At 61.0% G+C, this 14,081-nt stretch overlaps 5 protein-coding genes across 5 annotated transcripts; all 5 read left to right on the top strand.

Annotated features, from left to right (window-relative positions):
- Positions 1–111: 111 nt before the first annotated feature.
- On the top strand, positions 112–4,485 carry LMJF_26_0650 (conserved hypothetical protein; the record flags this gene model as incomplete). The annotated part of the gene is made up of 1 exon (XM_001684017.1): positions 112–4,485. One exon carries the CDS (start codon positions 112–114, stop codon positions 4,483–4,485), a length of 4,374 nt encoding a protein of 1,457 aa, XP_001684069.1.
- A 956-nt stretch (positions 4,486–5,441) lies between these two features.
- On the top strand, positions 5,442–5,744 carry LMJF_26_0640 (putative 10 kDa heat shock protein; the record flags this gene model as incomplete). The annotated part of the gene is made up of 1 exon (XM_001684016.1): positions 5,442–5,744. The coding sequence occupies one exon, from the start codon at positions 5,442–5,444 to the stop codon at positions 5,742–5,744; it is 303 nt and encodes a 100-aa protein (XP_001684068.1).
- A 2,168-nt stretch (positions 5,745–7,912) lies between these two features.
- On the top strand, positions 7,913–9,157 carry LMJF_26_0630 (conserved hypothetical protein; the record flags this gene model as incomplete). The annotated part of the gene is made up of 1 exon (XM_001684015.1): positions 7,913–9,157. The coding sequence occupies one exon, from the start codon at positions 7,913–7,915 to the stop codon at positions 9,155–9,157; it is 1,245 nt and encodes a 414-aa protein (XP_001684067.1).
- Positions 9,158–10,621: 1,464 nt separating this feature from the next.
- On the top strand, positions 10,622–10,924 carry LMJF_26_0620 (putative 10 kDa heat shock protein; the record flags this gene model as incomplete). Its single annotated transcript, XM_001684014.1, has 1 exon — positions 10,622–10,924. One exon carries the CDS (start codon positions 10,622–10,624, stop codon positions 10,922–10,924), a length of 303 nt encoding a protein of 100 aa, XP_001684066.1.
- A 1,830-nt stretch (positions 10,925–12,754) lies between these two features.
- On the top strand, positions 12,755–13,939 carry LMJF_26_0610 (conserved hypothetical protein; the record flags this gene model as incomplete). The annotated part of the gene is made up of 1 exon (XM_001684013.1): positions 12,755–13,939. The coding sequence occupies one exon, from the start codon at positions 12,755–12,757 to the stop codon at positions 13,937–13,939; it is 1,185 nt and encodes a 394-aa protein (XP_001684065.1).
- Between the last annotated feature and the right edge of the window lie 142 nt (positions 13,940–14,081).

Here is a 14,081-nt window from a genome sequence, read left to right as displayed (position 1 = left end):
CTACACGTCTTTGTGTCCCATTCCTCGTATCTCCCTTCGTTCCATTTTGTCCCGCCTCGCTGCTCAAGGCCACAGCGCCTTCGCCCCTCCTCTCTGCCGGCCTCGGCCAACATGGCGCTTAAAGGGTCTCTGCCGGGGGTGCAGTTCCGCCGCAGCCAGTCCAAGGATGCGGTGCAGCTGGCGGGGCTCCTACAAATAGGCGACGCCGTGCAAGACGGCATCCCCACACCGGCTGTGTTTCGCATCCACAGCACAAGCGACTTTGCCACCCTCATTCAAACTGCGTACCTCTGCGTGACGGCGGTGCGTGACACTGCCGCAACGGTGAATGGGGCTCAGGCCGAGGAGGCTGTTGTCGGATTCATTGCACTCAGCGACGAGGTACAGGGCGTGAGCCACCGGTACGGCACCGCGAGCAACGGCGACGCAGGCGAGAAGACGCTTGAGATGGAGCAGGTGACGGCTTTAGCAGAGAACACGCAGGGCGCCGTGACGGGGGCGACGCTGGAGAACAGCCTGTGGCTGCGCATGCTTATTGCTTCGCCGAGCAACACCCTTGCCGAGGCGAGTTCGGCGACCACTGCCATCTCGGCCACCGACACATCCGCTGTGGCAGCCTCGCAGCACAAGCCCTTTACGTCGGAGGAGATGGTGATGAGCCTGCTGCGCGCCGCCTTGGGCACGCTGAGCGGCATCGAGCATATCTTCATGCCCCTCGGCTCTGGCTTTCCGATCCTGGAGTCGATACCCGGTATGGCGCGGCTATCGGCCAAGGTAGCTAGCGTGCTCCCTGTGGCCTCGTCATCGGCCCATCATGCGTCGACGGGGACGTTTCTGCACCTCTCCCGCGCTACAGTGCTCCCCCCGCTTACGATACGTCAAGGCAGAGTGGAGGACTACGACGACGTCGTGATGCTGCTCATTGCTGGTGGGCCAGGAGTCATCACGCAGCTGCCGCAGGACTTCTTCCTGGAGGAGATTCTACAGGATCAGGACACGCACAATAAGGTCGTCGTCGCCGAGAACAGTGTAACGCATGAGGTTGTCGGTGTCGCGTGCCTGCGCCAGTTGACAATGGAGGAGCAGCAGCACACGGCCCGGCTGTACAACACGGATGCCCTCGACCGGCTGAAGCGTGTGAGCGCGGACGCATCAGGGAATGATGCCCAGCTTGACAACGGGCTCTCGTGCACCTTCAGCATCTTCTTCTTGTACTTCAACCGCGATTTCGACCACAGCGCGTATCAGCTCCTGCCGTACTTCTTCCACGAGTTCCCCACGTGCGACTACGCCACGCTGCGGCTATCGCACACGCTACCGTTACCGGAGCCGATGATACTAGAGCGGTTCCAGTACATACCGCTGCGGCGTTATCAGCCGCACAACGCCCGTGGCGAGTTGGTGCCGGCCCCCGATGCGCTATGGGTGTGCCCCCGCGTGTCCATGGCGATGGATCACGGCGTGCAGGCGCGTGTAGAGCTGCTGACAGATCCTTGCAACGCCATGCTGCGCAAGAAGGTGCTCTCCCAGTTTCCGGCACCCAATCACACTTCTGCATCGACGTTCGCAAGTCGTAACGGTAGACCGGCCGGCTCGGGTGTCCGCGCGGCGCTGCATCAGCAGGAGAGCCGAAGTGGCGCCAGCGGTGCTCTCTCTCTATTCCCGGGGGTCTCCGTGGAGCTGCTGGCTGCGTTGCAAGAAGACTTGGGTGCGTCGGCGCCAACGGCGTCCCAGCTAAGCGATAAGGAGAGTGGTGTAGTGACGCAGAACCGCACCGTGTTCGCGCTCACATGGGGCGAACATTCCGCCGGTGGCACCGCGGGTGTATTGTCGTCCGCTGCGGTGGTCGGCGTGATATCGGTGCAGGCTCTTTCGGTTGCCGAGATGTACGCGCTCCGTGCCAACTACGACCTCGACCGCTTCCTCGCCTTCAACGCGGCACAGGGGTTCAACTACGCAGCCACTGACATCTCGCTTTCCGCAGAGGAGGGACCACTGCGCTACCGCTCGTCCGAGCTGCCTGGAATCTTCGTCCGTTTCGTGTACATTCGCCCCGTGTTCCGCCAGCACCTCAAGTTCTTCCTGCGCGAGGTACTCCGGCAGACCCAGACAGAGGTGATGCTCCTGCTGACGAGCACCAGTGCGGAGCTGTACCAGACCGCCGTCGCTTCCTTCACCTTCGCCCCACCACGACGCGTCGTCGAGGTGCCGGTCGAGCGAAAGAAGAGAGACTTGAACCTGTTTCTGAGCACGGTCAGCAACATTGTCGAACTCCCTGAGGTGAACGACGTGACACCGCCCGTGACGCAGAACACCGCCGCCGCTGCTGGCAAGGAGGAGACGACGCACACGGGCCTGGAGCTGAGCTCTCTCTTCTTTACGACGCGCCGCTTCCTCGGCGACGAGCGGGTGCGTGTGCACTCGCGCGTCGTGATTGTTGGCGCCAGCGCCACGGCACTCTGCATGCTGTACGAACTCCTTTCCGTGCCCTACCTGGTCTACTTGAGCATCACTGTCGTGTCGACGGACGGCATGCCGTTGCACCCGAATCAGCGCCCGATGCGCCAGTGGCAGGTGAACGGGATGGAGCTGTTGGAGCGGGAGTACATGCGCCTGCACCTCGGTGACGGAACGAGGAGTGCGCCGTCACTCAGCTTTGGCGCGAACATCATCCGCGTCGTCCGGGGCACTCTCATCGACATCGACACCACCATGAAGTTCGTTCACTTAGAGAACAACATTTACGAGCCGTACGACCAGCTGCTGCTTGCGACGGGGCGGCAGTACATTGTGCCGCCGCCGATCCGTGCACTACAGCAACAGGAGGCCCACGGTGCCCGCGGCGGCATAATTGCGCTCTCGAACGAGGCCTCCGAGGCTCGCCTGCGGCAAACGCTGGCGGAGCTGAGCCACTCGGTGAGCGGGTCCATCGCGAACATCGTTGTGTACGGCTCCGGTCTTGACGCTATTGCGACGCTCTCGACAATGGTATCCATGGGCTTCCCTGCGCAGCGGCTGGTGCTGTGCCGACCCAACGCTGAGCGGACGCCGTTTACCGATGCTACCTGCGGCCAGGCGGCGATGGCGCTGCTCCGTGCGCTCGGCGTGACGCTGCTGGACGGCTACGGCGTCTCGCGTTTGGAGTTCGACGAGGAGACTCTGACGTCCGTGCTCTTGGCGTCTCTTTCCTATGAGCGCAAGGCAGGCGACGCTGTCGAGCTGCCATGCGCGCTGATAGTGTGCCTGGAGGAGAAAGAAATCGACCGCAGCGTGCTCATGGCGCTGGCGAAGAGGTCGATTGTCTTTGATGGTCGTGTCATTGTGGGCAGCGCGTACGAGACCAGCCGACCAGATGTGCTCGCCGCTGGACCGGTCGCCATGTTCACTCGCCGCTACGGCGCCACGGAGGCTTTCGAGGCGTTCAACCCGCGCGACGTCGGCAGAGATGTGGCACGGGTGCTGCTCGCTCGGCTTGGCGTGAAGGAGTTCCAGGAGCGCCCCACGACAGCGAATCACCCGCAGCAGGACCTGGCGGGCCACACATCCGCCGACAACAGCAGCTTGCTGAGCGTCATGCACAACCAGCCGCTGGACAGCACCGCCGTCATTGGCGCACCGTCCTCAATGTTGGAGGGCGCGACGCAGGAACATAACAAGCGCGGCCCGATACTGCCGTCCTACACGTCGCCCGTGTCGCGCCGAGTGCGTCTTCCATGCGGCTACCAGTACGTGAGCATCGTCCGCGGCTTCGCTGCCTTCGAGGCAGAGGAGTGCGTTCCTCTCCAGTTCAGCTCCACCGACATGCTCAGCGTCCCGCTCGACGACGTGCAACCTTTGAGAGGCTCGTCGGCGGGGAGGGTGGCCGCGGCGTCGTCGTTGCGTGAGATGATGACCCTGTACGTCCACGCTCGGCATCGTACAATCGACGGCGTCGTGTACTTTGGCAACGGCACCCCTGAGGTGCACAACTACCGCTCCTTGATTGGGATGCCGGAGTCCCTGTTCCACCTGCAGTACCGCTACAGTGAGGCGATCAGCAAGCGCGACAGCACGGGCAGCAGCACCTACCCCAGCATAGCAGCGCTGGGCGGGAGTGGGGCCACGACGACTCCAGTCGGCGTTCTGACAGTGCCGCTCCGCAACCAGCAGTTCGACCTCATCTCGTATCTTCGTCTGCCGACACTAAAGCCGCTCCTCACCGACCGTTTTTCTCGCTTCTTCTCGCAGCTCCAGCGTGACGTGCAGACAGCAGAGGAGGTGGTGGCTGTCCGTGAGCGCGTGCTGGCCGCTCAACAGGCAGCTGGAACGCTGACGCCGGACGACGCAGCCAGCCGCGTAGCGGAGTTGACAGGTGCAAAGGCGTTTCGGTACAAGGTGCAACTCGCGCTTCTCAAGTACATGCACGAGAGCAAGGACACACGCCCGCAGGACATGTACCTGCCCAACATCGAGAGGCAAATGGCAGGAAAACGAGTCGTGGTGTAGCCCAGGCGGCGGCGGCCGGCACATGCCTACACAGAGCGATGCACCGAAGATGCCGCGCAACTGACGCCCACATAGGGTTGGGAGACTGTGCCGCTCCGGCGCGTGAACTCTCAGGTCGGACGTTCTCCTCCACCGCTCCATCAGCGCGTGCGTGTGTCAGCGCGTCTCTCCCGCAGAGAAAGACCTTCCCTCTCCTCTTTTCCTGTTTTCGGTTGATTTTCTATTTGTTTCCTTGTTCGCCCTCTACTCCGCCCGCTTCGGTGACGCTCTACCATGTACAGCACGTCATGGCGATGACACCCACACGCACAAGCAGACGCGCCTTCTGTGTTTTTCGAGGTTTGCCTGTGCTTGGCTTTATGTAGGTATAGCTCCACACACTCGCCGACATGCACGCGACTACCCTCCCCCGGTGCCGCTCTCCTTCTCCCGCCGGCCCGCCTTCGTTTTCTCTTCCTGTTTGTGTGGTCGTCCATTGCCCTCCTGGTGACGTAAACAGCCGCCGTCACTTCTTCCTCCTTCCCCGTTCATCCTCTCACGTAAACACCCATGTGCTGCGGGTGTGGCGTGGTGAGACGGTGGCAACGCCTACGAGAGCCCGTTCTGAGCTCGGGACAGCGAAAAGAGAATGCACAGCGATGCGTTGCTTCTCCGAGGCGGAAGAGGGATGGGAGGGCGGCCTTCTCGACAAAACTGCTTATCTGCTCCCACCATCTTTGCGTACGCGTCCCTCCATCTCGTCTCGTTTCGCCTCGCCTCGCGATTGACGCACACACACGCACACACACACACACGCACCCAACGCGGTCTTGGCATGCGCTTCAGCCTCCATACGCTTTTCTACACATCCCCGTAAACAGCTGCGCCACAACCACCGCCGTCTTTCTCTCTCTCTCTCTCTCTCCCTCTCCCTTGTCACCCGTAAACCTAAACCTTTACACCTTTTTCTCCTCAGCATGTTCCGCTTCACCGCCCCCGCCCTGAAGAAGCTACAGCCGCTGGGCCAGCGCGTGCTGGTGAAGCGCATGCAGGCGGCGAAGCAGACGAAGGCCGGCATCCTGATCCCGGAGCAGGTGGCCGCCAAGGTCAACGAGGGCACCGTTGTGGCGGTGGCGGCTGGGTCGAAGGACTGGACGCCGACGGTGAAGGTGGGCGACACGGTACTGCTGCCGGAGTACGGCGGCTCTTCGGTGAAGGTGGACGGAGAGGAGCTCGTTCTGTACGATGAGAGCGTGCTGCTTGGCGTGCTGTCAAGCTGAGAAACGGGCGGAGAAGGGATCGACACGGCGGACGAGGCGCTGAGGATGAGCTAGCGAATCAGAGACAGCGAGAGAGCTCGCCCAGCCTGCGAGAGAGTTGTGGGGAGGGGATGTGAAGGATGAGATGGCTGGAGGCGACACGAAAGGAAAGGGAGAAGAAAGTGCGCATTGCACTGAAGACATCCCTCTCGCTCTCCCCCGTCATTTCGGCTCCCTTCTTCCTCCCTCGTTTGTGCGGTAGCCTAATTCCGATGTATCCGCCGATCACCCCTTGCGCCAACCTTCTTGATTGCCTACCTTTTCGACCTCGTTCTTCGCATTCGCTGGTCCCAGTGGCTCATGCCGAGGACGCGTCCGAGGTCGAGCTGGACAGCTGCTTGGCACAAGGCATGCGCGCGCACATACACGCCATCTGCGTTCCCCCACTCTTTCTTGTCAGAACTCTGCTTCGTTGGCTGCCTTGTGTCCACTACAGACCGCAGCTTTGAGTGCGACTTTGTTCTCCCTCTCGCTGGCGTGCTGTGGGAGAGCCTGGGTGTGCGCTGCACCTTTCCTGGAGCGGTGCACAGAGATTGCTCGAAGAGAAGTATTGAAAGGTAGCGTGTGCAGTGGTCGTATCATGGGAGGAGGGGTAGGGGTGGTGGTAGTGCGGAAAGTGATGGCTGCGAGCTTGAGCAGCGGCTCTCGCCACCTCGCAACGGCCACTTGAAGGTGACGACTGACATGAGCAGATTATTCGAGCAAGAATGAGCGTTTTCACCCCCTCCCCCCTCCCTGAGCGATAGGTCGCGCCTATCCGCTGCAGCTCCGAGTGCGGTAGGGAGCCCCCTCCCCCTCCCCTCCCCCTGCCTCTCCCGACATCTCTGCCCCTCTCCCATTTCGTTGCTGCGGCTCCGTCTGCTCGTCCTTCTGTTGCTCCCTCGCTCGCTCACTTTGTTGTTGATATTGTTGATATATATATATATATTTTGATCGCTCGTATCCCGCTTTGTGCTCTCTGTGAGCTTCCACGTCACACAGACAGAGAGACACACTGAGGGAGACAGACCCCCTCCTCCCACCCACCCATCCACACAGAGACTTTACCATTTTTTTTTTCGTATGTTGTCAGCGACTGCCCCGCGAATTATTGTCCGTCGTCCCCCTCCCCTCCTCCCCGCACCCTTCGCACGTTTCGTGTGTTTTGGGACGTCGATCGCATCATCTCCACCCCACTGCTGATTCACCGCCTCCACGCTCCTCTCTCTCTCTCTCTCTCCGTATCTGCACCCCCTCGCCCTCCTCCTCCTTTCCTCCCTCTTCCACCTTCTGTCCATGCTAGTCTTGCTTGCCGTTCCTCCGTGTGTGCCTGCGTGCTTGCCGGAGGGGCGGTGGCTACGGCGGAGGCGAGGGTGTGAGGGGTGGGGGTTGTACGCAAGGCATGGGGGTATATACGGCGGAGACGACGTGAAAGAGCTGGAGAGGCGGTGCTAGCGACCACAGCAGCGGAGCTGCGCTTCGGGCGCCCAAGGAATGGGAGGATGAGGGAGGGGGGAGGTGCCGCATCGGCTCCCTTTTTGATGGCACGGAAACAGGCAAAGAGACAAAACGGTTAAAAATCGTAAAGCCGACAAGGTCAATGCGCCGAATCAACGTCATCGTGTGGTCTGCTGACAAGCGGGCCCACTTCCGTGTCGTAACAGGGCGCGCCTGGCGAGTGTGGTTGGCATGGCAGTGGTGGTGGCGGGTGCGGCTCACAAGCGGGCACCTCACAACCTCACTTGGGGGGCTTTCTCTCTCCCTTTTTTCAGACAGGCTCCCCCCCCCCTCCCTCTCTCCCTGCCTCCCCGCTCGTGTTCGATGCGTTGCCGGAGTCTGCCGACATCACCTCCATAAACATGCACGCGTCACGATGCGGATGTCGCCTCCTGCTTCGAGTGCGAGTGCGTGTATCGCGTTAACGCTCCTGTGCCCGTTGCGAGATCCTTTCTCTCTTTGAAGTACCCCCCCCCTCTGCCCCACTGCTTACTTGCTCCTCCGACGCATCCTTCACTTCACTTAACATACTCATATGCATCTATCCGCACTCGTGCGCCACAGAACTTCCACCCGCGTGCTCTTCGGTGGCTGGCCCTCTTCCTCTGCCCATACTTACATCACGCATCCATCCCAGTGCACCCTCCCGTGCCATGTATCGCGAGGAGGCGGACGGGTCGGCGGTGGTGTGGGGCATTCCTGTCGCACCGTTTCTGCCGGTGCAGCACATGCAGATTAATGTGTCCACCTTAAACCGTCTGGGCAACTACTGCTTCCGTTTTGCACGGGAGCACGGGTGGCTGCAACCGCCCGACGAGATGGCGCTCGCCGCGCCGTACACCCAGGGCAACGAGGCGCGTCCGCCGGTGGAGCAGGTTAACCACGCCTACACAGGCTCGAACAACACGTTCTTCTTCGCCGGCGTCGAGGAGATCCTCGATAACCCGTACCCCGACTTCGAGTTGCCGCCAAGGCTGTCGAAGCTGTTCGCTGGGGCCCACCTCTACCTCGTCCACGTCGGCAACAGCTCCTACAGCGTGTACAGCCAACTTTACACCTACTTAAACGATCAGGGCGAGGCAGCGCGCGGCCTGGTCGGCAGCTTCAAGGTGACAGCAGTGTGGGTGTCGAAGCAGCAGCGCACTCCGACAACGCTGCCTGCTGATGTGCAGTCGCTGTTGCGCTCCGTCATCGAGAAGAATGCGTCGAAAATGCCCTCATCCGACATCGCACGGGTTCAGCGACTCTCGGTGAGTGACCTCCTGCTGCAGAGCGGGTGGTTCGCGAATGCGTCCGCCATCGCTTCCATGGAGATTGCCGCGTACTCCCCGCTCTCCGCTCCGCCACCGGATGCGTCTCTCGTCTCCCTGCCTCATGTGTGCACCGCGGCACCCCTCTGGCTGCTTCATCGGCGCCACTTCACGCTGCGCGAGACCGATATCGACTTCAACCTGCACGTGAACCAGCTCGTGACGAAGATGCTCGTGATCGACGCCTTCCGCGGCGCTACGGCGGATGCGCGATGTGCCTACTCGCGTCTCCTGCCCCCCGGTGTGCCGCCAAACCGCGCTGACATACTGCTGCGCAAGTTCCGCATCGACTACGTCCGCGAGATCCCGGTGAGCTGCGTCGCCACAGAAGTATTTCTCTTCCCTGTAGACCCGGCACGTGCCAAGGCACAGTTCTCCTGTGCTGGCTCTTATGCAGGCGGCGGGAATGTTGCTGCTCCCACAACTGCGGTGATTCCAGGTAGTGACGCAGCCGACGCGCCTGCGGTGGACATGATCGACATTGGTTTCTTCACGGTTGGCGTGCCAAGCTTGGACGATGGCTCCTCGAAGGATCGCTTCATTGCCACGGTGGGCGTGATGACTGCTGCCACCTGCTTCCTGCATTAACAAATACGTCTTCTTTCCGCTCTCTCACAAGTCTACCCTTCCGGCACCTGTGACTTGTTCCTCCGCTACACCCCATCATACTCTACTCTCCCTCTCCCCTGTGCTTCTCCCTCTTTGCTCGAGGGTCTATGCTGTGAGAATTGGGTGTGCGATGCGAGTGTGTGTGTGTGTGTGTGTGTGGGAGGGGGGGCAACGTCGGAGGACTGCAGACGAGAGGGAGGCAGAGGGTGGTGGAGACTAGGAGAGAGGCAGGAGAGGGGATGGAGACGCGCAACGCTGACCGCAGCACAGGCTGGCACTTACGGTGAAGCGCGTGGCGCGTGTTGCCCGTGCCCGCCTTCACGCGTTCCTCTTTAGGGACTTCGTGTCTTTTTTTGCGTCTGTCTGTGTGCTTCCTTCCCTGATGACAGTGCACCCCTCCCCTCTGTGCGGGAGGAAGCCGATGAGACCCCCCACCCCCTCCCTCCTCCATCCCCCTACCAAAAGTGTCGAACCGCTTCTGGTGGTGGCAGGCTCAAGCGCCCACGACGTAGTGAGGCTGGAGCGATGTATCGCTGCTGATGTCTGTGGACAGGTCCTGGGCGGCGCCGCGTCGGGGCGACCTGCGACCGTGAGCTCGGTTGTGCCATCCATGTGACGGGCGGCGTGCCGGCGTGACTCGAGCGCATCACAGCCGACCCTCACACTGCCCACTGGTGTGTGTGTACGTGTGTGTGTGTGGGGGGGGCCTGCACCACCGCGAGGAGGGGGGGGGGAGGATGCGCCAGGTGGTGACCGGCACAATGCGAGCGGCTGCAAAGCGGGTGTGGGTAGCGTTTGGTGCACGGGCCCTGCACTCAGATGCTGGTGTCGGCGCATTGCCGTGCTGGCTTGTGTGTACGGCTGCTTTGCACGACGGGAGGTGGGCCTGTGGCAGGCCGGGGGCAGAGCGGACCTGAGTGGATGCTGCATGGAAGAGAACGGGCGGCTTGAGAAATTATGTTGTGTTGGATGACCCTGTTGCCCTTGCGAGTATGTCGAGAGAGCGATCACTGTATGTTGCCGATGGGGCAACGGCCTCCTCACTCCCTTTCCGTTGACAACTCACGGTATTCGGGCTCTGTATCTACCCGGCGTTGCGGCACCTCCGGTGAGTGACGCCGATTTCTCCTCTGACATGTGCGTGCGGCTGTGGTGCGCTCGCTCTGTGCGTATGTGCGTCAGGTGACGGTGCATCGCCTCCACTGCTCAGCTTTCTCCTCTTCACTGCCTCCCCCCTCCCCCACCGTTCCTGTATGGCTCTCCCAAACGTGTCGCTCTTCTGTTCCACTGCCACACAGGATTGCTTTCCACGTCTTCACAGCTCTCAGGTACACACACACACACACACACGTGCGCGTCTCCCTCGGCTCATCAGGTACGACCTCACTTTACTTTAATTTTTTCTCTCTTTGCTTCTTCCTGTTTCGACCCCGCTCACCTATAATGTTCCGCTTCACCGCCCCCGCCCTGAAGAAGCTACAGCCGCTGGGCCAGCGCGTGCTGGTGAAGCGCATGCAGGCGGCGAAGCAGACGAAGGCCGGCATCCTGATCCCGGAGCAGGTGGCCGCCAAGGTCAACGAGGGCACCGTTGTGGCGGTGGCGGCTGGGTCGAAGGACTGGACGCCGACGGTGAAGGTGGGCGACACGGTACTGCTGCCGGAGTACGGCGGCTCTTCGGTGAAGGTGGACGGAGAGGAGCTCTTTCTGTACGATGAGAGCGTGCTGCTTGGCGTGCTGTCAAGCTGAGAAACGGGCGGAGAAGGGACCGACACAGTACACGGGACAGGGGACACGCACTCCTCTTAGCAGTGAACGGAGAAGAGGAACGGGCGAAGGGAGGCAGGGGGAGGGGGTCCGGACATCGTTGGGAGGCAGCAGGTATGTTATCGCACAGAAAACCAATGGAAAAACAACTGCGCGTCCGAGTAAGGGGGAGGGAGCAGCCTGGGCAGGCCACGACCTTGTTCTCCTGTTGCTCGTTTCTTGTCTAACGACCCCTTCCTCCCTCCCCACCCCTCGCAGCCATAGCGGTGTGCGTGCGTCTCTCTCCTCGCTTTGTTTTCGCAGGCTCTTTTTCATATGGTACGCGCAGGGCGCACTGTCATTTGATTTCCGTTGTTTTTTCTGCCTCCTTCTCCCTCGCGCACACGTGTGCACCCATAAAAGCTCATCACGCACGCACATTGGCTCGCTCCTGCCTCCTGTGCAGGTTGCTCCTGTGTGGGTCGGCGTGTCTCTGTGAGTGCAGGGGCAGGGGGGTCACTTTTTTCTCTCTATCTGTACTTCGCCGCTCTGTGCCGCATGCGCGTGCAGACGCATTGCTGCGTAAGCGGCAACCTGACGGCGAGGATGGCAGGCGTTGCGAGGACGAAGTGGTGAGAGGGAGGGTAGAGAGAGGGGAGGGCGGGTTCAGGAGGAGGATGGTGGTATGGTTTGCGTGCGTGTGTCTGTATGTGCTGGCGAAGGCGTATCACGCATGCGGCATCAAGTTCATTAACAGAACTGTGCACATGCACGAGATCAGACGCACGATACGACGACAACATGACTCGGGCTTCATTTTACCTTCATCTCCACCACCCCCGGTCTCTCTCCCCCTCTCTCGACTCCACCCCCTCCTCTCCTCTTTCTAAGGAGAGAGGGAGGGAGGGGGGAGGGAAGAGGCGTGAGCTCGTATCTGTTTCTAACCGGATAGCATCTATCTATATATATATATATATACCTAAGCAGTCAAGTTGTTTTCACACACCCACACACGTATTCTCTCTTGGTATGGTCACTGAGTTGTTTTCTTGCATCGTGACAGAGAATCAGAGTGACAAGCGCGCACACACACACACGTACGGGGCACCCCACCTCACCCCTCCCCTGTATTCTGTCTGTGGGGAAGAGGGGGGTCGCTGCTCATCTCTCCTTCTCTTGGCCCTCCCCCTTTCTTCTCTCCTGTGATCACGCGCCATAGATTCCCTCTTACCCCGCGTGTGTGTGTGTGTGTGAGTGTCTGTGTGTGCGTGCCTGTCCCCTGTTTCTGTTCTCTGGGCCATCTTACTACTCGGTGTGGACGCCATGAGCAGCTAGCGCACGTGGGAGCAAAGAGGGGATAGGGGGAGTGGGACGCAGGCGTTTGTGTGGGCGAGGTTGAGACGGGGGGGGAGACGGAGCTTAGTGCTCTACCGCTCTCCCATAGGTTGAGCAGCGGCCCCAGTACTATCCCCACTACTCAAAACACACACTTCGGCCTCCGTGTCTTAGGATCTTTCTCAGCCGTGCGCTCATGGTCTTTCTACCGCTTCCCACTCTCCGCCAGATCACCATCGTTGGATCGACCCCCTTCCCTTCCCTTCCCTTCCCTCTCGTGTGCGCATCCCTTTACCCGCACCGCCCACCACTTTTTCATGCTGCAGGCGGTCGCCCGCCCGCCCCCTTCTCACTTCGCACACACGCACACACAGCAGCGCACTGATCGAGGCCAGCGGGTGCACACGCACGTGCATCTTTTTGTGTGTTTCTTCCATCTATCGCTTCTACCGTGTGCTTATGCGCCGCACGCATCTCCCCACTTGGCCACTTCACTCCATGTACCGCTGCGGGCTGCCTCTCTCCACACGCAGGCATGTGCCGACAGCCCTTGTCCACAGTGGCAAGGGCGTCGCGAGGCGCAACAGCGGGGCTACCTGGACTGCACGCCGCAGCTTCACGAGCAGTCCAACGCTGCGCTCCTCTCCACCCGTCTCGGAGTTGCCTTCTTCTACCCCTGCCGCACCCTCTCCGTTGCCATTCCCTTCGGCGTTTACAGCCAGCAATGCTGCCGAGACTGCTGCAGTCCCTTCTGCGGGCACCTCGTCTCCGCTCGGCACTGGTACTGATGCTGCGGTTACTGCAACCGTGAATGACCTTCATGCTGGCCAGGTACCCAGCACACCTGCGGAGGTGGAGGAAGCGTTTGCCTGCTCTGTGCAAGCGCGCACGGTCAGCAATGTGCAACTGCGCCGCTACATTGACCACCTGCCGCCGAAGGACTACTCCTTGGCGCTGGCGGCCGTGAAGGGTGCCAAGTCTGCCGGGCTGCGCATCAGCGCCTCCACCTATGAGGCACTCCTTTCCTCTCTCATGAGCGGCGGGCAGCTGCGGGCAAGCATGGAGCTCTACAAAGCTATGATAAAGCAGCACGTGGCGCCGACGCCGAACATGTACGCAGCGTTGATGGAGATGTGCCTGCAGCGCGGCATGCCCAAAGCTTGTCAGTCACTATTCGACGATATGCAACAGCGCGGCGTGCGACCTGCTGCCCGCAATTACGAGCTGATGATCACAAGCCTCTCCGCAGAGGTGCCGCCGCAGTGGGCGCGCGCTATCGAGGTCTTTGACAGGATCTCTCGTGAGCGCAGAAGTCGCATCACCGCCAAGACCTACAATGCCCTCATGCGGGTCTACATGAACATGGATCCGTTCGACTGGCGCATCGTATATAACTGCTACAGCGAAATGCGCAACCGTCGTCCGCGTGTGCCGCTGGAGTGGGAGAGCTATCTCATCCTCTGCGAGGCGCTGCGAAAGGGCCGGGCCGGCTACGTGCGCAGGGGCATGGCATACATAGATGCCTGGATCGCTGTGACGCCGCTGCGCTCGTGGAACTTCTTGATAGGGGCGATGGTGTACTTGGCGTTCATGATGGTGCTGAAGTCGATCATGGGGTACTTCGTCGTGTGGTACTACGAGTCGAGTGTCCCCTCCACGTCGGACTCCGTGCTTCCCAGGTGAGCGTGCCGCACTTTTCTCCGCCCACATGCCAGCATACCGAGGCGGAAGGGAAGCGGGGGGAGGTCAAACCGCCGAACCGCTCACCCATAGCGTCATCGCACATGTGGGAACACGGGCAGGGAGGGATTCCATCCATCTGCAG

The sequence above is a fragment of the Leishmania major genome, chromosome 26 (assembly GCF_000002725.2).
Source record: "Leishmania major strain Friedlin complete genome, chromosome 26".
Taxonomy (NCBI): Eukaryota; Euglenozoa; class Kinetoplastea; order Trypanosomatida; family Trypanosomatidae; genus Leishmania; species Leishmania major.
The sequence above is the reverse complement of the archived record's forward strand: the minus strand, read 5'-3'. Positions and strand labels throughout refer to the sequence as shown.